The sequence below is a fragment of the Catharus ustulatus genome, chromosome Z, assembly GCF_009819885.2.
Source record: "Catharus ustulatus isolate bCatUst1 chromosome Z, bCatUst1.pri.v2, whole genome shotgun sequence".
Classification (NCBI taxonomy): domain Eukaryota; kingdom Metazoa; phylum Chordata; class Aves; order Passeriformes; family Turdidae; genus Catharus; species Catharus ustulatus.
In genome coordinates, this window is record NC_046262.2 from 34,479,079 (window position 1) to 34,506,409 (window position 27,331).

Genomic DNA, 27,331 nt, shown 5'->3' on the forward strand with positions numbered 1-27,331 from the left:
CTCTGACAAGTGTTCCCATGGCTCTCCCTTCGGATGTGGGCTAGTCTAGTCAGGGGTTAAGATTCATCTGGGCTGCATCAAGCCTGGCCACACAGACAAGAGCAAGAATGTGTGCACAGATGTGCCTGCGCACACACACACACAGACATGCATATATGATGCAGGCATGTATATAACTTAAGTGAGTAACTTGAAAACCTTACTATTAAATATATATGCATATGTATGTATGTATTGTCTTCTCCACAGGGAAATAGGATAATTCAGGTACCTGTGGAGCTCTAGTGCTGAGCTGCTGAGGTCAGACTGAGCAGCTCAGGGCTCTGCCCATTCAAACTGTGACACCAACAAGGACAGAGATGGCCCAGCTTCTCTGGGCCCCAACACTTGCTGGGTTGTCCACACAAGGAAAGGGCTTCTCCTTGTCTCTACCCAAAGACCCTCATGTTCAGACCAGACACAACACAGCAGTGTTCCTAACAACTTGGTGCTAAAATGCTCCTCTCCAATTTGTGTTGCTGATTTTCACACCAGTCCCTAGTTTCCATTCATGTGTAAGCTGCCCACTTCTCATACCTATTATAGAGTAAGCGTATAGGAATCCTCCCCTATGACAGAAAATATTTGGCTGCCACACACTTCTCTTTCCTTAGACTGCTTCTGCTAACAAAATGGAGCAAGTATGATGGGCATGACTCAGCCTTTTGCATGCATGCATTAAAATAACTTTAAAATTGTTAACATAGGTAGGTGATGTCTCCAGAACCACACATAAATTGCAGAATCAGGCAGCTGAAAAAATGGCCTGAACAATACTTTCACATAGACTTGTGTCATGCAAATGCTGTTAAAACCGTGGAAAGGTATCTAGAGCTCAATGAAAGCTAAAAGAGTCTGAAAAAGAGTACCCAGTGAAAACTGTTTGACAGTGTGAGTGATATATGATGATTTCTTCAGGTAGTATTCTTGGGTTTTATTTTTGAAAAAAGATAATAATTGCAACATCTCCACAATATGCATGTTACCCCTCCTATAGATTTATAATGTTTCTCTTCAGTTATTGCCCCGTATTAAGATTGCTTACATAAAATTTATGATAATGCTTTATGAAGCAATCATTTAAATGACCACACCAGTTGTTCTTTTCTGAGCAAAAGACTTATTGATGAAATGTCACCATATGTTGATACTGTTAATAACATTTTCTACTTACAGCTAATTTTGAAGAACTGGTCTTGATTATTGCTCATTATTGTGAACTTCTGAATTGTTCAACTACCAGAACTGATCAATATCTAAAGAAACAAGCTCAGCTCTTAGCTTGGGATCTTTCACTATGAAGGTACCACCTCATACCAATGGACTGGAAGCAAATTCCTGTTTACCTCTTGACACACTGACAAGTTGCAGCTACTTTTGAGTTGTGTGTTAATGTCAACAGAGGACATTTTGCTAACCCCTATACTTTGTGAAACTCCCAAGTTGCACGAATGTATGACAACAGTAAAGTGAACAGGTCATAATAGTTATAATCATTAAAAATTATTTTAAAATGTATGACCACAATTTGTAGCACTCAACACAGTACTTCAGAGGTTCCTAAGCAGCTTAAGAGGCTAGCTTTTGCCTTTAGCTTTCTGCTCTTCACTGAAGTAGACATACTATACTTCATTGCTGGAAATCTACTGAAGCCTGACTTAAGAGGAACTGTGCAGGGGGAGAAGTTTGTGAGGCTACTTCCCAAAACCCAATCCATTCATTTTCCATCATGGCAGATACTTTTGGGGTGGGAACATCAACCTGAGACACAGGCTCAGCTTTGAAATATGATGACTGTGATAAAATTGGATCACAAAAGGACCAATTGAAGGGTTGCCTAGGTAACTCTGAATGGCCTCTGTGTAATTCAATCAGCCAACTCAGCTGGAATAAAGCTTTCTAAGTGACTGCTGCATAAACAGGACTGAGCGGCAAAGTACTTCCTGAATGGCCATCTTTAGAGATTAGCCATTATTAACAATTATATTTAATCACCACAAAAACTTACATTAGTGTGAGCTTGCATATGCGTCTTAAAAATACCTAGACAGCAATGCCTATGCTGGTTCCTGCAATACTATAGTTCAACACTGGGCCTTTTTCTATTCTGATGTCTGAGTCAAACACCTCTGGGTGTGCATGAACACAGATGCAGCATGAGTGGCTGTAGAAAAGAACCACAAAGAATTGCTGTTGGAGATTGCCAGATCATTCTGAGAAACCCTGATCTATCTGTTCAAGGTCTTCCTACCTTCCAGTTATCCTACATCATCCCTTTCCCCAAGACAACTATCCCCAAAACATAAGGTCAAACACACGCTCACAGTGCAGTCAAAACATTTTTTTTGCTAGTTTAACTCCAGGATACATTACAGGTGTTGCAGAATGGATATTCTTTTCCTGTTTTGTAAATTGGATTTGGCATCTCATTTTCAATGCTGAGCTTCCAAAAATCAGTGGAAGTAATGAAACTCAAAGTATTTGTAGATCTAGCTTCCATGAATTTCAAAGAAATACTAAATTATCCACTGATGTTAAAGAAAAGAATGGGAAATAATTTTGGCAGCTATAAAACCATACAAATGCAAGTGTCATGCTGTGGACTAAGCAGCAGTGACAGAAAATGACTCAGCACAGATTTATGGCAGAGATTTTATACACTGTCTGTGGCTCCAGCCATGTACGTACTGAATATGCACTATCACAGTTTGTAGAAACTAATCCTGAAAATATAGTTTTATTTCCATCTATATGATGAAAGCTCTGTACTTGCAATGTTCAGTATGATTATATTCTGCAACGTTAAGAAGAAAATGTAATTATAACATGATATATACTCCGGAATTCAACTGCCTAAACACATATGATAGTACCATTTTAGATAGATTCTGGTATCTGCCTTGACCCTCACATCCTCTAACAGAAGTGAAGAATATTCTGCTCACTTTATGACACACCTGCCACCACCATGCAAAGATCTCCATTTCTTTAGGGCAGCTGAAGTGCTTCTACCTACCCATCTCCACTCCAAAATTTATTCCCTGCTAAGACTCTGCAGCTAATTAACTTCAATGATACTGGACTGGACAAAAGGGAAAGCTGCATCACCTGATATGTTGAACTCTGATGATAATCCATTAGAAAGAAACTGCTGTATTAAGTCAGAACAAAACCCAATTTACACCAGCACCTTGCTATGGTCAGACACAGGCATTCAGACTAAGTATTCAATCATGTCATATTTCTTCATCTTCCACAAATAGCAATATTTAGGCTAGGAAAGACACTTTAGATCATCAAGTCCAACCATAAACCTAACTCTGTCAGCTCCATCACTAAACCATGTCCCCAGTCAACACACCGACACATATTCTCACCTACACATATTCTAAATATTTCCATGGATGGTGATACAACCATTTTTTGCTTGATAACCCTTTCCATTATGTAATTTTTGTAAAATCTGATCTAACCCTCTCTGACACATCTTGAGGCCATTTCCTCTTGTCCTATCACCTGCAACTTAGGACAAGAGGCTGATCCCTGCTTGACTATGCCCTCCTTTCAGGCAGCTCTAGAGAGCAATAAGGTGTCCCTTGAGCATCCTTTACTCCAGGCTGAAAAACCCACCTCCCTCAGCTGCTTCCCACTGGCCACACTATTGCTAATACAAGTCAGAATGCCACTGGACCTCTTGACCACCTGGACACACAGCTGGCTCATGTTCAGCTGCTGTTGGCCAGCACAGAATCACAGCATCATGGAATAGTCAGGGTCGGAAGGGACCTCTGGAGACCTAGACTAAATGACACCCAGGTCCTTTCCCATCACCAAGTTTTTCATTCATTCTTCCTCAGCCTGCAGCATCGTTGCATGGGGTTGTTGTGATCCAAGGGCAGGCCCCAGCATCTGGCCTTACAGAACCTCACATCACTGTCCAGTCTCTCCAGAGGAATGGTGTGGGAAATGGTGTCAAATGTTTTACTAAGGTAGACAAAATCCACAGCCTTTCCCTCATTCACTATATGAGTCAATTTGTCATAGAAGAAGATCAGGTTGGTCAAGCAGGACCTGCCTTTGATAAACCCAGGCTGGGTGCCCAACCCCCCCTTGATGTCCTGCACATGCTGTGTGAGGGCACTCAGGGTGATCTGCTGCATGACCATGACAGGCCTGTAGCTCTTTGGATCCTCCTTCCCATTCCTTCTGTAGCTGGGCATCACATTTGCCAACTCCAGTCAACTGGGACCCCCCTAGTTAGCCAGGACTGCTGGTAAATGATGCAAAGCAGCTTGTGAGCACTTCCATCAGTACCCTCAGTACTTTTGACTGGATCCCATCCAGCCTCAGAGATTCATGTGTGTTAAACAGTATAGCAGGTCACTGACCATTTCCCCTTTGATTATGGGGGCTTCATTCTGTTCCTCATCCTTGTCTTGTAGCCCAGGGGTTTGATTGACTCTGAAGACAGCCAATGCTGCTATTAAAGAATGAGGCAAAAAAGGCATTCCATACCTCTGCTTTTCCCTTATTCCTTGTTGTAACATTTCCCATTGCATCCAAGAAAGGATGAAGATTGTCCTTAACCCTCCTCCTGTTGCTGATGTCTTTGTAGAACACCTTTCATTTCTACAAACACCTTTAATTGTCTTTTAACTGCAGAAGCCAAATTAAGTTCTGGATGGGCTTTGGCTCCTCTAATTTTCTTCCTGCATAATCTTACAATATCCTTGTAGTCCTGTTGAGCTGCTTGTCCCTTCTTCCAAAGGTCATAAACCCTCATTTTTCTCCTGAGTTCAGCCTAAGTTCTGTTCAGCCAGGCCAGTCTTCTTCCCAGACAGCTCTTCTTTCAGCACATGGGGATAGCCTGTTCCTGCACCTGTAAGATTGCTTTCTCGAACTATGTTTAGCCTTCCTGCACTCCCTTGTCCCCTTGGAACCACATCCCAAGGAACACTACCAACCATCCCTGTAAACAGGCCAAAGTCTGCCCCCTGGAAATCCAGGCAGCAGTTCTGCTGACTGCCCTCCTTACAGCTCTAAGAACGGAAAGAAGCTCTCCTTTTGTGGTGTCTGTGCCCAAGATGGCCTCTGACCACCACATCTCCCACTAATCCTCAGCTCACAAGCAGCAGGTCCAGCTGGGCACCTTCCCTGGCTGGATTCCTCACCCACTTACCCAGGAATATCAAGGCACATTTCACACAGTTCAGAAACCTCCTGGGCTGTTCCTTTCTGCTGTGCTGTATTTCCATCAGACAACTGGTATGTTAAAGTATCCCACAAGAAAAAGGTCCAGCAATTTTAAGACTTCTTCCAGCTGCATATAGTATATTTTTATCTTCCTATTTGAACTGGTTGGATGGCCTATACTAGACTCCCACCAGGACATAGGTTTTATTGGTCTTGCCCATAAATACTCAACGCTTTTAAAACCATCATCAAGAAAGTCAAACACTCCATAACATACTGGGCTACCACTCCTTCCTTGCCTATCCCTTCTGAAGAGTTTATAGCTATTCATTTCATCAGTCCAGTTGTACAAGTTACATGTTACTGCAATTGCATCACAGTTTTCCAGCTGCTGAATGGCCCTGTCTGTTGTACACGCTGCACGCATTGGTATAGATGTACTTTAGTTGGGCTATTAGTCCTGTCATATATTGGGGGGGAGCAGCCTTAATTACTATGTGACTGTTCTCAGGTGCTTCTGTTGTTTCTAATGGATTGATGATGATTAGATCTTTGCAGCTGTATTTGGATCTTGATCCACCACCTCCACTGAGGTGGTGAAGGTACTATGTGAATTAGTACAGGGACATCTCCAATGTGCTCTGGTATAGTCAGCACATGATGGAGCAGACTGAAGGACCACACTAGCACACTGTTCCTCAAACATTGATGTTTGATGATAAGCCAACTCCTTGTTTTATCTCTGGCATGCCTGGTTTAATCCCTTTCTTTTTTCAAATCTAGTTTAAGGCTCTTTCAATAAGCCCTGCTAACTCTGATCCCTTTGCTCCTTTGAGACAGGTGTACCCTGTAAGTCATGAGCAGGCCCAGATAAAATCCATGATAAAAACCAACCTGTGATAAAAAACCCCTAAAATTATGCAGGTGTTGTCTTGAAGCAAGTTTTTGACTCTCTGAGTCTTCCTGTTACTTCCCACATCATGTCCTGCAACTGGAAGAATACAGAATGACATACTTGTGCCCTTCATTCCTTAACCAGTCATTAAAGATTTAAATGTAGCTGCATTAGAGATTCACATATAGTAGTCATTACTGTGTTTCTATGAAATCCTTACTAATTCTGTCATAATTATTTTTACTCTTTTAGCATAGGATCCTCATTTCTTCTCGCTGATGTCTGAGACTGTCTTATTGTTACAGAGACATCGCAGTGCTGAAAATCAAAGGTATACTAATGCCTAGATGTGATAATTGTGGTACCCTGTCATATATTTTATTGTTGCTATTATTATTATTAAAGATGATAAGAAAATGAATCCTCTATTAGAAAAATGCCCTCTTTGCATCTTAAGAAATGAGATTAGAAGTGCTGTTCTGCTTGGTGTTCTGTTTGATAAATTTGTAACTAATAACTCTTTTAAAATCAATCTATGTATATTCAAAATTCTATTCTTGCTATTTCAGCTCTTCTTTTTTAAAAATGATTACAAACAATTGAAAAGGTTCAAAAACTATGGATGTTCCATATTTCACAGTTCTTTATGCAAGAACACCTATAAAATGCTTATCTGTAATCCCAGGGAAGAAAGCAACTTTCTGGTTTGCTCAAGACAGTTTTAGAAACATGGGATGGTTTGGGTTAGAAGGGACCTTAAAGATCACCTAAAAGCCCTACCCAGCCAGTTCCAGCTGTGGGCATTCACAACTTCTCTGGGCAACCTGTTCCAGTACCTCACCACTCTCATAGTAAACAATTTATTCTTAGCATCTAATCTAAATCTATCCAGTTTTCCAGTAAAATTTTTCCAAACAGAGGAAATTATGGTGTGTTTCATATTATGTAAACAGTACAAAACATGTCCACCTTTCATCCACAATTATTTTGTTCATAAACAACAGCTTATAGCAAACTACATCTGCCGAAGTCACAAGGTAGTCACTCCTTCAAGCAAACACGACAAAATCATTGTGTCCATAGAGGCTTACACTCATATTGCTAATATTACTAATGTTACATATTATCAGGAAAAACAGATGCTTTTCTGGCAAAACATTACACAGAATTTTACTCTTTTCCCACACATTAGAAGAAAATGGAAAACAAGTACAAAGAACCACCTCAAACTTATCAGAAATACTGAATCTGCCACTGCTCACCAACTACTTGTATTGCATAACAGCTAGAATACATTAACTATAAATATGATATTCTGAGGATTAATCTGTTAGTCCACCTAAGATGAAGAGCTAAAATATAAATTCTCATGCTTCTTGTGCATTTCTTTCTGACACAATTAATCAATAAAGAATTAGAATGAGGGCTCCAGAAGAAAGTTAAGACAGGAATTATGTGCAGTTCCATTTGCTTATGCTACAGAATGGATATTGCACCACCTATAAAGAGGCAATTTCTTTCTTTGCTGCAAAAGACTGCTCAGGCATTTTTTGTTTGGGGTGGGTTTTTGTTTGCTTGTTTGTGAGGTTTCTTTTTGGAAATGAGCTCTGTACAGCCCAGCTTTTCACAACGAGTAAGTAAACAAAACCTGATGTGATTGTGGTCTCAAATGTTCTCTGTCCCAGAGGTACGTAGTGATTTGCAAAGTTAGGTTTATTTTTTCCTTTAGAAGGGCACATCTCACATTCATCTATTTCACTAGAAAGGCAGAGAGTATAGGCAATTGGAGCCCTACTATGAATAGCCTCAAGTCTCTGCCTTCTGCTTCTTCTTCTGTAAGCCACATCACTCATTTTTCTTCTCCAACATGTCATTTAAAAAAAAATAAAAGCAAACCAAGGTGAGATAGTAAGCTAGTGTAGGACTATGCAATTTCTATGGGATGTGTAAGACAGAAAGCAACATCTTTTATCACAAATTCCTCAGTAAAATTCAAGCAGACAGTAATATTTAATCCATTAGCTTTCAGAATGCATTATGTATATCTGGATACTCTTCTTAGGAGAGCTAATTTGTGCTGATCCTTGCTGCACCATCAACTCACTGAGAAGAGCTACCTTTTGAGCAGACCCTACAGGAAGGAGTAAGGTCAGGTCAGTGTTTGGTCCAGATTCTCCTATTGCTGCTTGTGTCCTCTTGGGTACTTCCAGAAATGAGCAAAATCACAGCTCCCAAAATTTATACGCTAGTTTTTATGCTATGTTAGTGCCAGCACTCTTTGGAGAATTCAAGAAAAAATTCTCAGAATCTAATACACAAAACTGCAGACAGCTCACCAGGAGAAATAACAGCTATGGTATTATGGAAGTACTTCTAAAGAACAAGCCTTTGTCTTCATGCCATTTTCCACAGTCCTGATTTTCAAGTCAAAACCGGTATACAGCAGCAAAAAATGTGGAGTAGGCAACCGAGTAGCATTGTAAAAATAAAGATCAACCCCTTTTGATAGCAGCACTTCTCTATAAGTTACAATAAGCAAACAAGATGCAGACATTTACTTTAGACCAAGTAAGGCAACTGAAAATGTATTTAGGCTTTGGAAAATATTTTTTTATGATGAATCAAACAAGTACCAGGGATGCTGGAATATATCACAGCCTTTCAGGTGTTCTAATCCTCTCTACCCTCTCTCTCTGTGAAATAGCAATTTTAACATAGCTCAGATCAATTCCCTGAGACAGAGAATGCAATGCTACTCCCATTCACACCAAGCTAATTTGATGTGAATGGAATGAGTATTCCAGGGAAGGGGAGATATGTCCCCAACAGTGCTCTGTCCTGAAATGGTGGTGCTGCTCTTCAGTGGGGAAGGCAAAACATGCTTTGCCAGACTGTTGCTCAGGTAAGTGGATTAAATCCAATGCAAGCAATGAAGCCTTTGCACCATTCTCCTATGACATAAAAATCGCCTTATGTTTTCATAGAAAAGTTATCTCAGTTATGGCTGGCATGTAAATACTTTCCAGCGGGATTTCCATGGAAACAGGGAAAACTGTGTGCATGTGTACGTGTGTATGTGTGTGTGCATGTGTGTGTGTGTGTAGGTGGGAGGAAAAGGTGTTATCTTGAGATTGGAAACTATTTTTAGGTAAGCCACAGGTTAAAACGACTACCAAATGCTAGTTAAGAAGGTGGAGGGGGGTGGAACTGGTTTTCTGAGAAGGATCACATTCTGAAGGGCACTTTATAAAACATTTAATGAGAGAGTAAGTGTCCTTTTAGTCTTCTTTCATTTTCTTATGCATGCTTGGTACCACTCTATGACATCGTATATAACAGAGTCTTGTCCTCTGTGGCAACCTGCTAAAGGTTAAGAGACAGAATGCTGTAAGTACAACAAAATCCCCAAGGAAGATGCAATATCCAGCAGAAAGGAAGGCAATTTCTGACTTCAAATAAAGCAGTAATGTCTTACAGATGGCATGGTGGGAGGAGGTATTGTTCCCTCCTGTGCTGGCTAAGGAATGGGAAGGAGACCACAGCTGCCTGTCCTTCTTAGCTGATGATTCCAGTTTCATAAAGAGTAGGATATTGGCTGCTGCTTATAGTTAAATGGGGTGATAAGAGTCTCACGATCTGGCACAAATGATTGGGTTGCTGAGTACATTTGCTGGACACCCTTTTTTAATTTCTGCAAGCAGCATTAGAAGAGAGATTTTCTTGTTGCTCAAGGGCTTGAGCTATAAAGAGAACAGCTGGATTTCCCTGGAGGACAGTGGAGTAAGAAAAATGGGGTTAAGGTCTTAGGAAAAAGGGAAAAGCGAGATAGTGGAGTTTGGAAGAGAGAAATGAAAAAAATAAAAACAAAACAAAAACCCCCAAATAAATTAGGTGAAATCCACCTAGTCATAACACCTTGCAGAAGTAATTAACTTTACAGTGTCCTTGCATCTCTCTTGTGTGGTGTTTCAGCTCTGTGTAAGCCTTTCCTTCTTTCTTGAGAAAGAAGGAAAGGAAGAAAGAAAAAGAATTTGGAAAAAAAACATAAAGAGGTTTCTAAAAAGCCCCCAAATTAAAAACTAAATCATGGCAATTGGGAGTATTATGCTTTTAAAAAAATTTTTACAAATATATGAAAATTAAAATACAATATGAAAGCTATTTTTTTCTTCTTTTCTTGCAGTCTTAGCCTGAGGACATCTTTTCACAAGGTTCTTTTCCTCAACACTGTAATTTTAAAATAATAGAGGATTTATAAGTAAAATGGATTTATGTGCATATTTTGTTTTTACTAGAGGAGCACAGACTATTTAATGTAGTTATTTTCAGACAATTCCAACTCCAGTATGGAGATTGGTATTCTAAAATGCTTGTGTCTAGGGATTTAGACCCAGACACTATAATCTGCATCAGTGAAAAGTAAGAAAAAACGCCACAAATATGCTTGTTTTGTGAGAGGGAAAAGCATACAGGAACTTGGCAACGGAGGAGAAAGACTTAGATGCCTATGCAGCTCTTCTGTATCATCATGGCAAATATGGCTTCAGGATGACCTACTGTGTGACTATATCCATTTCACATCCTGCAGTTTTCAGGACAACATTTTTTTCCCCCAAAGGCATATTTGAAGCTTTGTCAGTCCAGATTAATGGTATCTGTAGTTTTCTAGTTCTAAATTATCATTACCACAACATGGAGTCACTAACAGTTCTTTTAAGGGATTTTTTTCAACAGCACTCATGGATCACAAACCTTATCTTCAGACTATACAAATCGAAAACCAGAAAGAAGCAATTTTATACCGTGTTTCCAAATTCTGACACCACAGCAATTCCTTTTGCATTAGAGTACAGAAAAATCATCAAAATTTCAAGCTACTTGATTGAATTCTACTTAGAAACAGAAGCAAATGGTACCAAGATACAATGGAGACCACTTGGTTACAAAAAGATCAAAATTCAAGGCCATTTTTAGGTCAAGTCTGGACAAGCTAAAAAGAAGGCTTAGGAGAGCAATGACCAATCTCCCTTCAAATTTTAATATTCATCAATGGAAAACGTCACAGAAATGCTGTGGGTGGGCTTCTGTTGTTGCCTCCAAATTTTGTTGTCTTCTATAAATTGAGAGTAATCTTATTAGTATCCATTAAGTCAATATACAGATCAGAAGGAAACAGAACCACCCAGTTTTAGCTTCAGAGTGATGCTAGAGTTTGGAAAGGTGTTTAAGGAAGCTATGCACAAAAAGCCAGGCAATACATTGAGGAGAAGCTTTGGTATACTACAGAGTTGCATAGACCCTGACAGTGAAGTAGAGTCTTAAGTATTATGGAAGCCTATTTACTTGTTCCACAGATGAATAGACTACTTTTATTACAACTTCTCAAAAATTCCAGTATGTACTTTTAAATTACAAAATAGGTTTCAGCACATCAATAACTCAAGCAACCTAAGAAAGCTGCCAGGTTACCACTGGAAGAAGACAAAATTGGAAAGGCCACTGAGGAGGAATCAAGCATGGACCATCTGAAAATGCTGTTAGGAGACTGCTAGTTTTTATTTTAACAGCAGATACCTGAAATCCTTTCATTCAGATTGATGTAGCTAAATCTGCAGACTCATTCCTCCGCCAGTTACAAACCTCCCTGCTTTGCTCTATTGTGCCATTTGGATAAGGATAAATAATATATCCCACATCTAATACATAAGAATCATTGTTCAGAATGTGTTAATACTTGCTGAAATTAACATAAAAGTTCTAAAGCCTCTCATCACTGCAAATTTAAACTGTCTAAAGGGAGATTAAAGGAATTGTGCATTGCAGAGTAATGTACTCTTGCAATAATTTTCCCTTCTTCCCCTGCTGTGGCTTGAAACTGAAACCATTATCTCAAATGATAAAAGTCCTTGACCTTGCAGATTTCTGAACAAGCCTGGAGAATGTTTTATTACAATGTAAATTGATAGCATGTGGACATTGCTGTGATATGTGATTGCTTAAGATTGCTTTTTCTTCATTGTTTTCACTGAAAAATCTCAGTGGGGAAAAAAACCTTATGAAGCAAGATAACAGAAGGCAGGATGCAGAAGTTCGTGTACAGGTCCTCTTTCATACTGAATTTTAGCTATTCCATGATGCATATCATGACAGGTTCTCTTAAGAGAACAGGTTTTGTGCAATGTGACAACCAATTCCTATTAGCTATATTTTGGGCTGCAAACATCTTATCTGTAAAGTTAAAACACTTTACAGATAAGATGTTTCCCAAAAGAATAGATTCCAGACCCTCACCTTAGCTTACACAGAAGGGCAGGAACAGAAGGCAATTTCTTTTATATATGGCAAAATGTACACTGGATTCAGTTGTAAATGATAACTAAATAAAATGTAGACAGTTCATACTATCAGATTCATTCTATCAATATGTTTGCTTTCAATGAAAAGCACAATCAAGTATGCAATAGATTTACTAACACAAGAATAAAAATAAGAATAAAAAAGTCATTAACCTCTTCAACATTATGGGCAATTCCATTTTGCACTGGTCCCGAATCACTTGGTGGTGTTACTGCAACTTCCACTTTTGCACCTTTCTCTGTGGCATCATCCATAGATAAGAGCAGGAAAACAAGAGATCAGAACATTAAATTACAAATACACTAGTGAAATAGCTGTCACACATTCAGTCTGAGCAAATTATCAAATACTAAAGTTGATCCATCATTTGTGTTAAAAGAGAGAGAAAAAATTTGCCTATTACACATTTTCAACAAAATCTTATAAGCAGTGAGTTAGCATTTTAAGAAATATTTAAGTTCATTGCAATATTCAGTGCTCTTTATGTTACACACTGAGCCTAATATTTCAGGTGAAAAGTGACATACAGCATTCACCCATGACATTCACCCCTCAGCAGCGTGAGGGGATACATTCAGGAATCTAAGTTTTATAATGCACTAACCCCTCCAATTAGTAAAATTGCTTCCAAGCTGTAATCCTGCTGTCTTCCATGCAAAAATGTGGGAAAGAGTAAACAGATGGTGTAATAACATCTAATAATAGATGACAATCTTTAAACCAGAATCCTGTAATACTTGTGCTAAACTTGCACAGGAGTCAAAGGGATAAACTTAGGCCTTTGGTTTCTGATGCCAAATTTATCAAAATTTATTCTTACCTTGACTATCTTGGAATTCTCCAAGTGGCAACTACCTCTATAAGTATGTAGTAAATAAATGTGTCAATGGCCAAAAATCCTTTGGACAATACAAAGTAATGGGGAATAGCAATATGAAATGCCTTACTCAAGTTCAACATGCCTTATGGTATGTTCTTGTGCAGAGAAGTAAATACAGCTGTCTAGTTACATTACTGCTATCCTGAGATTCTTCTAAATTAAAAATCTGAGATCACAGTCACAGTGGAGTGCCAGACTATCTGTAATTATTTCAGTATATGTATGTTGTCTCTTAACCCCACAGTCAACACTATGGTTTATTAACAGACCATCCCAAACAACCACCTGATTTTGGAAGCAAATAATATGTAAACATAACACAAGGTCAGAAAAAGTGTCAAGTAATAAAATTATTCAGGTTTTACTGGACACATTTGTATCTGGTTTTCTAATGCAGATAATGCGATGAGGTAGAGAAAACAGGTCATGGTACAGATTTTCCTTTAGCATAAGAACTTTGGAACTGAAATAAAAATTCTTGCCTTAATGGCAAACCCTAATAACTTAATGTTGCACAATTAGCAGAGATGGGCATCAATGACTCTTAGCAAGTAGTATACGGACAAATCAAATCTTAAATATGAAGATGATGCTTTTTGTGACGAGGGTGGTACCATAAAAAAACACATATTCTACTAAAGTATTTTATTAAATGAGTTAAATTTTCCCATATATTCTGCAAGGAAGTTTTGCCTCTCTGTCACTTCAACACATAACCTAAATCAGCTTTGCTTTTTCTTTTCAACCTGCTAGAAGGCTTTCTATATGCCTTAACTGACTTTCTATTATTGCATTTAACTTCTGTCCCGTCCATAAATTTCATACTCTTTGGTACAGAGAATCAGAGTATTTTTACTAAAATAACATACATAATGCAGGAGAAAGCAAAAATTAACAATTTTCAAACAAAATAAAACAGTGAAAGAGGCTCTCAGGAATAGGTGATAAATCTGTAATGTTGCACTCACCGTGATTAGCAGCTCCATTCTGCCTTTCACTGTCTTCCACCTGGCACTTCTTTTTGGCAATCTTATGCAGAATTGAGGCCCTTTCCTTGAACTTTCCTAAAAGAAAACATTGTCATTAATACAGTGCAGCCATTTTGAGATGCAATGTTTATTTGCCATAGATTAGGCTCCATAGATCACTGCAGATAATCCATTTCAATTTCTTCTCAAACAGCAAGTATGCTAAGACTATCTCATGTTCCCGTATACAGGTTGGGGTTATTTTTTTTCAATTTCTTTTTAAATAAAAATGTAATTTTTTTTGAGAACTCAGCAACAAATAGTACAAGAAATTGAAACCAAAACCCGTATTTTTTCTTTAGAAGAGGTCAGTAAAGTTCCACCTAAAAATGCTCTGGTGTAAGATTTCAACAAAAGCAGAAGATGAATACAGATGAATCAAGAAATCATAAACAAACACAAACAGTTTCAGTAGTACCACAGAACAGAATTTCATATTAACACATATGTTGCATCATAATGAGCGTGGTCAGCTTTGTCACTTTGGACTCATCTATCTATGTGTCTGTGACTTCTACTCACTTCAGTGCTTGGTAAAATTATGGAGAAGATTATTCTGGGAGTTACTGAAAAACACCTGAAAGACAACACAGTCTAATTTCCTTTTATGACAAGGTAACACACCCACACATTACCACCACACATTGATCAATGGAAACCAATCAATGTGACCTTTCTGAATTTCAATAAATCTTCCAATACTGCCTCTCAAAATGTCCAGCCCACAGCTGGATGAACACATCATGGGATGGGTGAGCAACTGGATTACAGGTCAGACACAAAAGGTTTCAGTGAAAGGGGTACCCGGGGACCTGTCATTAGTGGGGTTCCACAGGACTCCATCCTCAGCCCTGTGCTCATCAACATCTTCAGAAATGACTTGGATGCAGAACTGGAAGGGATAATAAGCAAGTTGCCAGGTGATGCAAAACAGGGAGGAGTTGATGCCCTTGAAAACAGGGAGCCCTGCAGAGAGGCCTTGACAAATCAGGGGTCTGGGCAATCACCAACCATATGGAGTTCAACAAGAGGAAGTGCTGGATTCTGCACCAGGGATGGGCAACCCTGGATGTATGGACAGACTGGGGAAGGAGATGCTGGAAAGCAGTGCCATGGAAAGGGACCTGGGGGTCCTGGTCAGTAGCAAGCTGAACCTGAGCCAGCAGTGCCCTGGAGCCAGGAGGGCCAGCCCTGTCCTGGGGGGCATCAGGCACAGCATCACAGCCGGGCAAGGGAGGGGATTGTCCTGCTCTGCTCTGAGCTGGGGCAGCCTCACCTCCAGTGCTGGGACTGGTTTGGGCACTGCAACATTGCAATATAAGAAAGACAATAAACTGTTGGAGAGTATCCAAAGGAGGACCGTGAGGATGGCTGAAGGGCCTTGATGGGAAGCTGTGTGAGGAATGGCTGAGGTCACTTGGTTTGTTCAGCCTGGAGGAGTCTGAGAACAGACCTCACTGCAGTTACAAATTCCTTGTGAGGGGACGAGGAGGGGCAGGCACTGATCTCTCCTCTGTGCTGACCAGTGACAGGAGCTGAGGAAATGGCCTGAAACTGAGTCAGAGGAGCTTTAGGTGGGGTATCAGGAAAAGGCTTTTCACCCCAGAGGGTTGGTTGGGCACCACAACAGCTCCCCAGGGAGTGGTCACCAGCCTGAGAGAGCTCAAGAAGCATTTGGACAATGCTCTCAGGCACATGGTGTCAGTGCTGGGGATGGTGCTGAATAGGGCCAGGAGCTGGACTTGATGATCCTTTTGGGTGTCTCCAACTGAGCATATTCTGTGATTAAAAAGGGGAAGAAGAAATCTCCAGAAGACATGATTTTTTCATATCAGATTCTAAACCTGCCAGGTTGGGGGTTTTTTGACTCCATGAAGTTAACCATGAGACTCAACGTCTACACTTTCTCTGGGGCAACATACTCTCCAAAGGTGCCAGGTTTTGTCACTCTTTATTGACCACTGTGTTCAAATGACACATTCAAACAAGGCAATGTCAAAGATGTCAAATCTTAAGTGAAATGAAACCCTTTTCTGCCTTGATAAGTCTTTCTGTGTAAGTACTCACTGGACATCTTATGACAGCCTATGATGTGTAGAAAGTTGATATATCTACCTTTCCTAATTTATCTTGATTGCTATTGCACTTTTAGTCTTTTAAAATATTTTAAAAAGTTTAACTGGTGGCTATTTTATAGCACATTTTTCTAATTAAAAAATACTATTACGATACAGGACCTGTAGCTTTTTAACATCTTTATCTCCACTTTTAAAATTCCATTGAAAACAATTGGTGTCTCTGCAGCAAAACCAGCAGAAACGTAAGACCAGAAGATATTTCAATGGAATTATATAAAAGACTAACAGTGGAAAGTAAAAATAAGAAGCAATGAATTAATTCAGTTATTTGGACAACAGTCACTTGTTGCCAAGCTAAAAATTTGGAGAAATTCCAAGCATACAAGGATAAATCATTAGTCAGGAAAGAAATCCTCTCTTCCCTCCTTAAAACAGAAGCTTCAAACCCCTGTACCCACACTTTTGTATGTGAAGAAGCATATGAGCAGTTCACAGGGACCGGCAGTTACCATTCGTGGGGAAGCGGAACTAATTTCTCAACAGCAAACCACTCGGAAAGTAACAAAAATACCATAAATATTTAATAAGCAGTACTGTCCTTTCTGCAGTCCCTATCTTTTCACAAACACATCATGCTAAAAAAAAAAAAAAAAATTAGCAAATCTCAATATTTTGCAAATATTATCTTTTTTGGCACCCAGAGTAAAACGCCTGCAAAAATGTATTTAAGCATAGAACATAATCATAAATAACAAGGCATCTCATAATTTCACTGCATAGAGTAAGAGGCAGAGATTCTAGTTAGAAGGGAAGAAGTAACAAAGAGTTAAAGAGAGAGTGAGAGAAAGAACAGGAATGTTTTGGGACAGCAAATAACAGAGGAAAAAAACCCAGAAAAAATACAAACCATATCCCCAAATATTTTAAGCCAAAATGCTGAATCATGGCACTTCCCAACTTATTTTGAAAGTGTAGGGGCATTTAAAAATGCTTATCCAGAAGAATGAGTAGATATTAAATGTTGCCTGATATAATTGCAGTCTGCTAAAGCATTGTGCTAGCTTTCAGACTCCAACTTGTGATGCCTCATATATACAAATGTATTTTATGCAAGCAATGAAAATGAAGTAGCTGAGACATTTTCTGAAAAATATCTGTGGAACCATCCATGTCTCCACCTATTCCAAGACAGTGTAGGACTCTTCAATTAAAGCATCAGTTTTAGAGGTTAATTTAAATGATGACGAACCTAAAGATTTTCTAGTATTTTATTTAAAATTGTATAAAATTCTGTAGCTTTTCTTAACAGAGAAACATGGCAATTATTGAACTGAAAAGAAAATATCTTTGCAGAGATTCATACTGTCTTAGATTAGCTTAATTGAATGTGTCCATTTTTTTTTCACGTTTACAAAAAACTCCCAGTATCTTTAGAAATAACTTCTGACACCGACTTTTAACAATTTTAAGTTACAGCATTTCATTCAGGAGATTGCTCCACAATTGTAAGTCACTGACATGGAAGTTAAAATCAACATTTGAAATGGAAAATGTTTTATTTCTCAGTAGATGCATGGTTCCATCTACATTGTTTTACATCATTACCTTCCATTAGATTCATTCAATGTAGGTAACAGAAGTGCAAGGAAATTATTAAAAGATATTATTAACTACCAAAAACATGAAACTGCAAAAAACAGTAGTACTTGACTGCATGAAGAGAGTGAAAAGTAAAAAGACAGCAGAGCAATGCCCCCTCACTCCCTCCCCGCCTTTCTCTACCATTTTCCTCCTTTCAACCAAATCAAAACTAGTTCACTGAAGAGAAAGCACAGAGACACCAAGAAAAAGGACCAGTTGAGGATGTATCTAAGTCATTATAATTTTCAGAAAGTCACTAGATTCAATCTTAGGCACAGATCTCTCATGTCTTTCTTCTTATCTTTAGGTGGGGTCGTTAAATGAAGCATAGGAATCTCATGTCACTGTTCTTATTTCTAGAAGTAGGTGCCTATGTTTCCTCTGGAACAGTCCTATGGACTATGGTTTGACTATGTAAAAGAGATTTTTCACAACAGCCGGAATAATGAAAGTTTAGGTGAATGACAATGGTTTAGGACGTGCCTCCATGCATGCCCTAAAATAGGACAGATTGCTAGAGAAAATTCTTAGTTAATCCATGTTCATTAAACTCCAACAGATTTGGAAGCTCATTCTAGTTTGCAAAGAATGAAGTAGAAGGAAGAGGTGACCAAGGCCAGATGGTTACCAAAGAAGGTAGTTTAAAACTACATTGGTTTTATTTGAATAGATACAAACAAATCAGTATTGTATAATGTAGATATGCCTTGACCTGCATAAGTATCTCCAGTTGGCATCAGTTGGCAGAGACTCTCCTCCCAATAAAGGATACATTAAAAAGCCAATCCTTTATCTACAAGCTGAATTGGAGTCTACAGGATCCCTGGGTCAGAAAAATATCTGATTTGATGTGAAAACACTTCAGAAATTCACTCATTAAAAAAATTCAAGACCCTACCACTTGCCTTGTTTTCAGTCTGTGTTCAAAGGAAAATTACTGTATCTATGTAGCTATAGCCAAGCTTTCATGAGTCTGAACATATCAAATCTGTGGCTGTTGAGCACTCTGAACTTCACTTACTAATTCTCCACATGACCCACTGTGGAACATAACTAGCGAGTCACTACAATTGGTTCCAGAAATCCACCCTACATGCTTCCTCCTTTAAGATCAAGCAGAAATGCCAAATGAAAACACATGCAATTTTGACATGTTGTAGGCTTTTGGCAAAGCACAGGGTTGCAGTGAGTCTTTTGTCATCTTGTAGGGCACATTTACTCTCTCAGTTTGACCTGAATAATCTAAAATTAAATTAATTTCAGACCAAAGAGAAACGATCTAAACAATAAAAATCAGTTTCTAATATATGGTGCACAATGTCGCTCTGGCCATTAGGCTGAATCTGATTGTGTATTAGAGCTTAACCATTACTTCTTGTCTGATTGTTCTGATGCAGCAGGAAGAATAAATGCACCTGAGTTTCTTCACTGGAAGGCTGAAAGAATATTCCCTATCTCCATTCCAGGCTTGAGGGCTGGACATAAGGATGTACTTTATCACAGAAAGAAATCAATGTATTTGTAACTGGATTTATGTGCTCTTGTGACTAAGTTGCTGTGCAAAAGGTACAAAAACCTCAGTCAAAAAAAGTAAGAAAAAGAAAATGGGATATGCTAGTAAGTCTGATGCAGAGCGATAGCAATTAAACTTCTGAAAATCCAAGGAGAAAGTTGAAAATGTAGTACACTTTGATCAAAATACAACTTCTGAGATACACTAATCATTACTTGTTTCGTGAAAGTCAAGTGAAAATTATGATGGTTGTATTTGAGAAGGTAAACTGCATCACAGAACTTCCTTTTTATTTCTGCTACTGGATTTTTCCTGTTGCTACAGTATGGTCCTGAATTATTTATTCATGAGTAAAGCATTCTGAGATGACATTGAATATTAAAATCCTTACTTCTGCATAGGCATGGTAATAATATACACATATGTATACATTATACTGCAACAGGTGTTTCCCTACAAATAACTACATTTAGATGTCAATAGAGTATTTATGAATTTCAGAAGGCTACTTTTGAGATAGCAGATTTAATACTTCGCCATAAAAAATAAAAACCCTAACAAACCCAGGTTTAAGGATGCAACACAAAACTACCTTTTCATTTTTATTGTATTGAAGACTGAGATAAGACATACTGCAAAAGCTTTAGCTCTGGTAGCCATTTCTGAGCGGCCCAGGTAAATGGCTACTTACAGGTGCTTGAGAGGTGTATTTACACACAGACACCACTGTTTGCCTGTTAAAATCTACTTATAGACACATTTTCTCATATTGGTGCTACCCCTGTGAAACAGATGCTTAATCTGGGTGATGGAGTGCAGTGAGGCAAGACCATTCTACGAGCTCAGGCCTGCCGCAGGTGAAAAGAACATCTTCCAACACCTGGTGCAAAGCTGCCAGTTGTGGGACCATCTCCCACAGCCAGCCCCAGAACCCAATGGTTATATGGGTGTATCAACAGCAGACACTGAAAAAAGGAAATAAACATCACTTTCCATGACCATGAGTTAGTCATGTAATGAAGATTCTCTCAAAATCTTCAAGATTACTCAACACTAGAAAGCAACAGTGTTTTTAAGAGAGAATTATGGTATTTGTCTTAAAAATCCCAAGATTAAAAACTAGCAGGAATAGGTGGCTAATTTTCCTACAGGCCTCAAGCCTTTCCCCATCCCCAAACACGGTGCTAATTTCTAAACTTAACATAATGAAAACATCTGTCTGGCATTATAATCAGAGAACTGGACAAGAAGCATGGATCCTACAGACAATCAGTCTGTAGGCTCTCAGTTCAGGGATAATTCCAAATTGCAGAAACGCTGACCGCACTAGGACGAAAAGCATGTGCTGAAAATTTAGTACAGAGTTAACTGCTTTCCTGAATTAGTATGATAGGACTGCAACGCTTTTGAATCAGCAGAAAAATTTCCTGAGATTTCACTAAGCCCTGATTCAGGCCTTAATTACTTCCTTCTTGTAGTGCTAGAGTGAAGATTTCAAACTGCAATTTTTTTGCATTGCAATCAAGCATACAATTAATACTCCAGGAATAAACACGCCTAGTTTTTAAAGGTTATTCATTACTTTTCAATGATACAGTAAATTGAAGTCACTTAGCAATTTTTCTGAGTGATTTGAAAATGTAGACATTAATTCCTCTTCTTGAATGCACTGTAAAACATAGTATCAAATAAGCACCTACAATCTATGTTATACTGTGCCATATAATTTGCAAATATGGTTTTGCACATGTTCTTTGCTAAAAGCATCCCATTGTGTTTCCTTACCTGAAATAGCAGAACTGAAATGTTGAAAACAAAAACTTGAAAAAAGAGTCATAACTGATTGAGCCATTAATAAAGACATGCAAAAAGGAGTTATTCAAAATGGAGAAAATGAAAATTGGGCCAAGGAAAACAAAGGAAAACGTAAACACATAAAAGGCGCTCAGAGGGCTTCAAAAAAAGCTCATATAAACAATTCTAAAATATTTCTTACCTTCTTCAGTCATTGTGTCATAATATTTTAGGTTTCCATATGATCCAAGCTCTATAACATCACAGTAAAAGACACAGAGATAAGGAACCAGCAGACATTCAAGAAATGTACATGTTTTTGCATGTGCTTCATAAACTGGAACAGTGATTATGCAAAACATTTTCCAGGACAACGAAACACAGATTACAGAAATGGCAATGCTTTCCCCCTCCAAAATTTCACAAGTCATTGACTTTAGCTAAAGTGTTAAACTTGCTAAAGTGAGATGTAGGAGAAGCACTGAAATCTAGAACTTAGCCTTTTCAAGTTTCCTGCCAGTTTGGTGCCTTTACATTTGGGAAAAGATAATAGACCTTAAGAGTACCTAAATAGCTGTAATTTTTCAAACTAAGCTCTTTTATCATTCCCCAGGTCAGACATTCAAATACTTCTGTATCCAAATTAAACAAAAAAGTCTCAAAACACATAATTTTTCGAACTGTTCATAATTCTGTCTCCCAAACTCTGTTTTGATATCAGTGATGATGTTGACTGGTTTCAGAGCGGCTACTTAATTTAAATACTCTCTTGTCACTTGTGAAATCAGAAAAAAAGTTACTTGCTTCATCAGGTGATATGAGACCCAAATTAATTAAATCATTAAATCTATCTGAATATATTGCAGTATTATATTCTATCAGGGCAGAAAAGAGAATGGAATGCAGAGGTCTCCAGGTCTGTAGGGCTACTACTATTTGTTTCTGTGTGATAGTCTTGCATGAAATCACCTTTTTATTCCAGATGTGACTTCACACTCCTTTTCTTGAAGTGCTTTTTTCTCATCATTTGTCATATATGTTATGATATGTATAAACACAGTAATTAATATAAACCTACAAAACAGGACAATGAAAAATTAAGCTCAACAAGGAATTTGTAAATGGCTGAGGAATTTGTGGATGACCACTTATAATTTTAATACAAAGTTATGCAACTGAGTTTCTGAGCATGCAACCTTTGACAGAATGTAACAACTAAAAATGGATATTTGACAGTTTGATGACGCTTTTTTCCTTGAAAATACTCTCTTTTCATATTTATGAAACAGCTTAAGCAATTAAATGCAGAAGTGATACCCAATTATTTTGTTTTTCAAAGATGCATGATGATTTTTCAACAGTTTTTCACAAAGGTGAATTTCAGTAGAGGCCTGGCTCTTAGTTTTTAACTGTTAAATACTGTGATGATACCAAATCTGACACTTTGAGAAATATATTTAAAAAAAAATGAGTTCTTACATCTTACATAATTTGCAGAGACAGAGAATGCCTTATGCCATGTAACTAAAACATACAGGATATTATAATTGTTATTTTTTTATTATGTATGATTGGATTGCAATTATTATTCACAGGCATATTATAAAGGAACTTACAAGTATTCCTATACTCTTGCTAGTACAATGCAGTACCTTACTTTCCCATAAGTAAGCCCAATAGGATAGGACATTAAGTATCTCTTAAAGCAAAGAAAAATGTAATTTAAAGATAGACTTAATTACAGTAATTTCACGAATACAAGCCGCACCAATTTGACTAAGATTTTGCTCCTAAACCGGAAATGCGGCTAATAATCAGGAGCGGCTAATACAACCTCAGAAGTGCCTGCCAGAGTGCTGAGCCGAGCAGCTGCAAAGTCGGCATTTTGCGATTGTTACAAATCGCTACTTTGTTGCACCGCGGGTGGAGCCTGGCTGCCTGCAGGCAGCACGGGGGGCGGGGAGAGAGGCGGGAGAGCTCTCTTTCCTACTCTGTCACAGCCCAGGGGAGAGACGGGGGGGGCCCGGCGCCGCCATTGCTGCGGCCCGGGGAGGACAGGGGGGACCCGGGCCGCCCCTACCGAGGCCCGGGGAGGAGGGGGAAGTGCGCGCCGCCATTGCTGCGGCCCGGGGAGGGGGGGGAAGCGCGCGCCGCCATTGCTGTGGCCCGGGGAGGGGGGGGAAGCGCGCGCCGCCATTGCTGTGGCCCGGGGAGCCGACGGGAGCCCCGCGCAGCCATTGCCGCGGCTCGGGGAGCCGACGGGAGCCCCGCGCAGCCATTGCCGCGGCTCGGGGAGCCGACGGGGTGCTTTGTCCCCGCCCGCCGCCGCCGCGGCAGGAGCAGGAAAGCTCCCTCCCCACCCGCCGCCGCTGCCGTAGGAGTAGGGGAAGCTCCGTCCCTGCCTGCCACCGCAGGGCAGCGCCGACCCGGGGTGACTGAGCCCAGTGGCAGCGCCGGCCGGCCCCGAGCTGCAGCACCGTGCTGGACCACCTGGCCCCGTCAGCGGCCCCTAGCGGGCCGAGCCTGCACAGCCTTAGCTCAGCCAGTAAACCCTGCCCTGCCGCGGTTCTGTTACTAATTGCACGCGGGTCCTCGCTGCGAACGACAGAGCGGCTTATATTCGTGTGCGGCTTATCTATGGACAAAAACCAAAATATTTGCCAACACCCAGAGATGCGGCTTATAGTCAGTGCGGCTTGTATTCGTGAATTTACTGTATGTTGTTTTACAGCAATAAAGAATGCATATACTGTTTTGTAAAAATGTTCTTCATCTTGTGACAAATTCTTTGTAGCTCCTAGTACAGTACATATAAGAAGCCATTGTCTTACCATCCTAATTTTAGTCCTAAAGATTTAATTTCCTTACTTGGACAAAGCTTCCAAAAACTTCAATACAGATTTCCCCATATACAGCATTTGGAATTACAGTAATTTCACGAATACAAGCCGCACCAATTTGACTAAGATTTTGCTCCTAAACCGGAAATGCAGCTAATAATCAGGAGCGGCTAATACAACCTCAGAAGTGCCAGCCAGAGTGCTGAGCCGAGCAGCTGCAAAGTCGGCATTTTGCGATTGTTACAAATCGCTACTCTGTTGCACCGCGGGTGGAGCCTGGTTCCCTGTAGGCAGCACGGGGGGCGGGGAGAGAGGCGGGAGAACTCTCTTTCCTCCTCTGCCACAGCCCAGGGGAGAGACGGGGGGGGCCTGGCGCCGCCGTTGCCGCGGCCCGGGGAGGAGAGGGGGGACCCGGGCCGCCCCTACCGCGGCCCGGGGAGAGGGGGGAAGCCCACGCTGCCATTGCTGCGGCTCGGGGAGCCGACGGGAGCCCCGCGCCGCCATTGCTGCGGCCCAAGGAGGGGGAAGAAGCGCGCGCCGCCATTGCTGCGGCCTGGGGAGGGGGGGGAAGCGCGCGCCGCCATTGCCGTGGCCCGGGGAGGGGGGGGAAGTGCGCGCCGCCATTGCTGCGGCTCGGGGAGCCGACAGGAGCCCCGCGCAAGCCATTGCTGTGGCCCGGGGAGCCGACGGGAGCCCCGCGCAGCCATTGCCGCGGCTCGGGGAGCCGACGGGGTGCTTTGTCCCCGCCTGCCGCCGCCGCGGCAGGAGCGGGGAAACTCCGTCCCTGCCCGCCGCCGGTGCCACGGGCGCGGGAAAGCTCCGTCCCCACCCGCCGCCGCTGCCGTAGGAGCGGGGGAAGCTCCGTCCCTGCCTGCCACCGCGGGGCAGCGCCGACCCGGGGTGATCGAGCCCAGTGGCAGCGGCGGCCGGCCCCGAGCTGCAGCACCGTGCTGGGCCACCTGGCCCCGTCAGCGGCCCCTAGTGGGCCGAGCCTGCACAGCCTTAGCTCAGCCAGTAAACCCCGCCCTCCCCTGGTTCTGTTACTAATTGCACGCGGGTCCTCGCTGCGAACGACAAAGCGGCTTATATTCGGGTGCGGCTTATCTATGGACAAAAACCGAAATGTTTGCCAACACTCAGAGATGCGGCTTATACTCAGTGAGGCTTGTATTCGTGAATTTACTGTAATTGTTCTATTTAATTATATTTGCTGATTCTATGGGCAACACCTCTGCTTCCACTTTTTCTCACTGATCTTTGCCTTCATGTGTCTGGGGTCTGCTTTGCTAGAACCTGGGCTGAGGCATTCATTGGAGATTGAGGACAAGACTAGAACACCTATGTCAGAAAGAGTGTGCCAAAAGGAGTGTAAGAGTAAATAAAGAAATGGAGGAACATGGAGAACAAAATGTTGGCAGAGAGGGACTACTGCATGAATGAGGTTGAGAAGAACATTGCACCACAGCAATAAACCTCAGCATTAATAGAATAACATGAGGCTTCTGACTCAGCAGATGAAGCAGATTTCAGAGGAAACCAACAATAACTGCGAATTCTAAATATAAAAAACCAAAAAAAGCCCCCCCCAAAAAAAACAGGGTGGCAGCAAGGCAGGACATTTCACACACTGGCAATCTCATTTAAATCTATTTGCCTCCCATCTGAAGTGAGAGATAAAAGACAAACAGGAAATGAAAAAAGGGTCAATCTGACCTTACAGAGACCAAAAAAGAAGAGAAACAAGGTGATGCATGACAGTGCATGATGCTGATGATAATCGTGTTCTGGACACTTCAGCAATTCAACACACCAAGGATTAAACTAGGTTAATTCCTGCAGTTAGCAAAATTATTTCCAGGAAAACTCTTATCTTGCTGGTGAGATTATGTTCTCCAAAGCTTATAGTCTTATATCCAGAGTGGAAGACTTTATGCAATCATCAGCCCACTGACTGCAATGCACTACAATGATCCCAGAAAACATCATCTGCATGCATTCACATAAATTATATTTGAGGGTTTTAAGATTACTTAGGTCAGTGCTGCTTGGCAGCATGACAGATTTGCCTCTATACAGTCTGCCTCCAATATATGGTACTTCTGCTGTAAAATTTGGACTAAATCTGCATGTTGTTTTTGAGTTCTTCTATTATATCAAGATATCTTCTGTTTAATATAACTTTAAGTAAACAGAAAATGAAGTACTTTCCAGGAAAAAAAACTGTATTGGAAAAATTCCACAGCTTTAGAAGTAAAATTGCTTGAAATGGAATTGAAAAGGAGACTTGAAAAACTATCCCTAAATCCAATACAATTAAAACTTGACAATTCCATTTCCGTGAGCATGCTATGCAATTCCCATGGTGCGGTCATAGTAGAAAGATGGGACAACAGCCAGTACCTTCATCCCTGCTGGTCACATGAAACAAAGAGGATGCAGAGATGCAGCTTAACAGCTGATCCCCAACAGTTACAGAGTCACTGAATTAATTTGTTCCCTTCTGCATATTTTTACACCAGAAAAGAACAGAAGGTTCCTAGTAATCCTGTCTGACATTCCTGAAGGATTACAGCAACATTTGTCTTACTACCTACTGTTCTCTACTGTGTTTGTAGGTGTCACACCACATCAAAGCAAAAAAAAAAAAAAAAATTTAAAAAAATGTTGGTTAATGGGGCTGTGTTCAAATTCAAATTATGTTTCAAATTACATTCAAGACACCCAGCATGGCTTCATCAACAGAAAAGTCCTGCCTGACCAACTTAGTGACCTTCTATGATGGAGCGACTACATCAGTGGACAAGGGAAGAGCTACAGGTATCACTTATCCGGACTTCCATAAGATCCCCTCATGCTCCCTCTCACTGAATGGGAGAGAGGTGGATCTGTTCAGTGGAAAGAAATTGACTGGATGGTTGCATCCAGAGGGTAGTGGTCTACTTTGAGTCCTGAGGGACACTGGTAATGAGTGGTGTCCCTCTGAGATCAGTCTTTTCTAATATCTTCATCAACTACATTGACAAGGGAGATCAAGTGCATCCTCAGAAAGTCTGAAGACAACATCAAGCTAAGT

The 27,331-nt window shown here is 40.5% G+C and overlaps 1 protein-coding gene across 7 annotated transcripts in view; it reads right to left on the reverse strand.

Moving 5' to 3' along the window:
- SLC24A2 (solute carrier family 24 member 2) overlaps window positions 1–27,331 on the reverse strand; it is a 118,133-nt gene that overhangs the window by 17,570 nt on the left and 73,232 nt on the right. For 6 of the 7 annotated variants that reach the window (XM_033085418.2, XM_033085420.1, XM_033085421.1 and 3 more), the window contains 3 exons: window positions 21,621–21,671; window positions 14,333–14,428; window positions 12,637–12,722 (listed from right to left, as the gene is read on the reverse strand). In XM_033085418.2, coding sequence (XP_032941309.1) covers window positions 12,637–12,722; window positions 14,333–14,428; window positions 21,621–21,671 — 233 coding nt within the window. The remainder of the gene's footprint in view (window positions 1–12,636; window positions 12,723–14,332; window positions 14,429–21,620; window positions 21,672–27,331) is intronic. The other variant, XM_033085422.2, reaches the window with a different exon arrangement.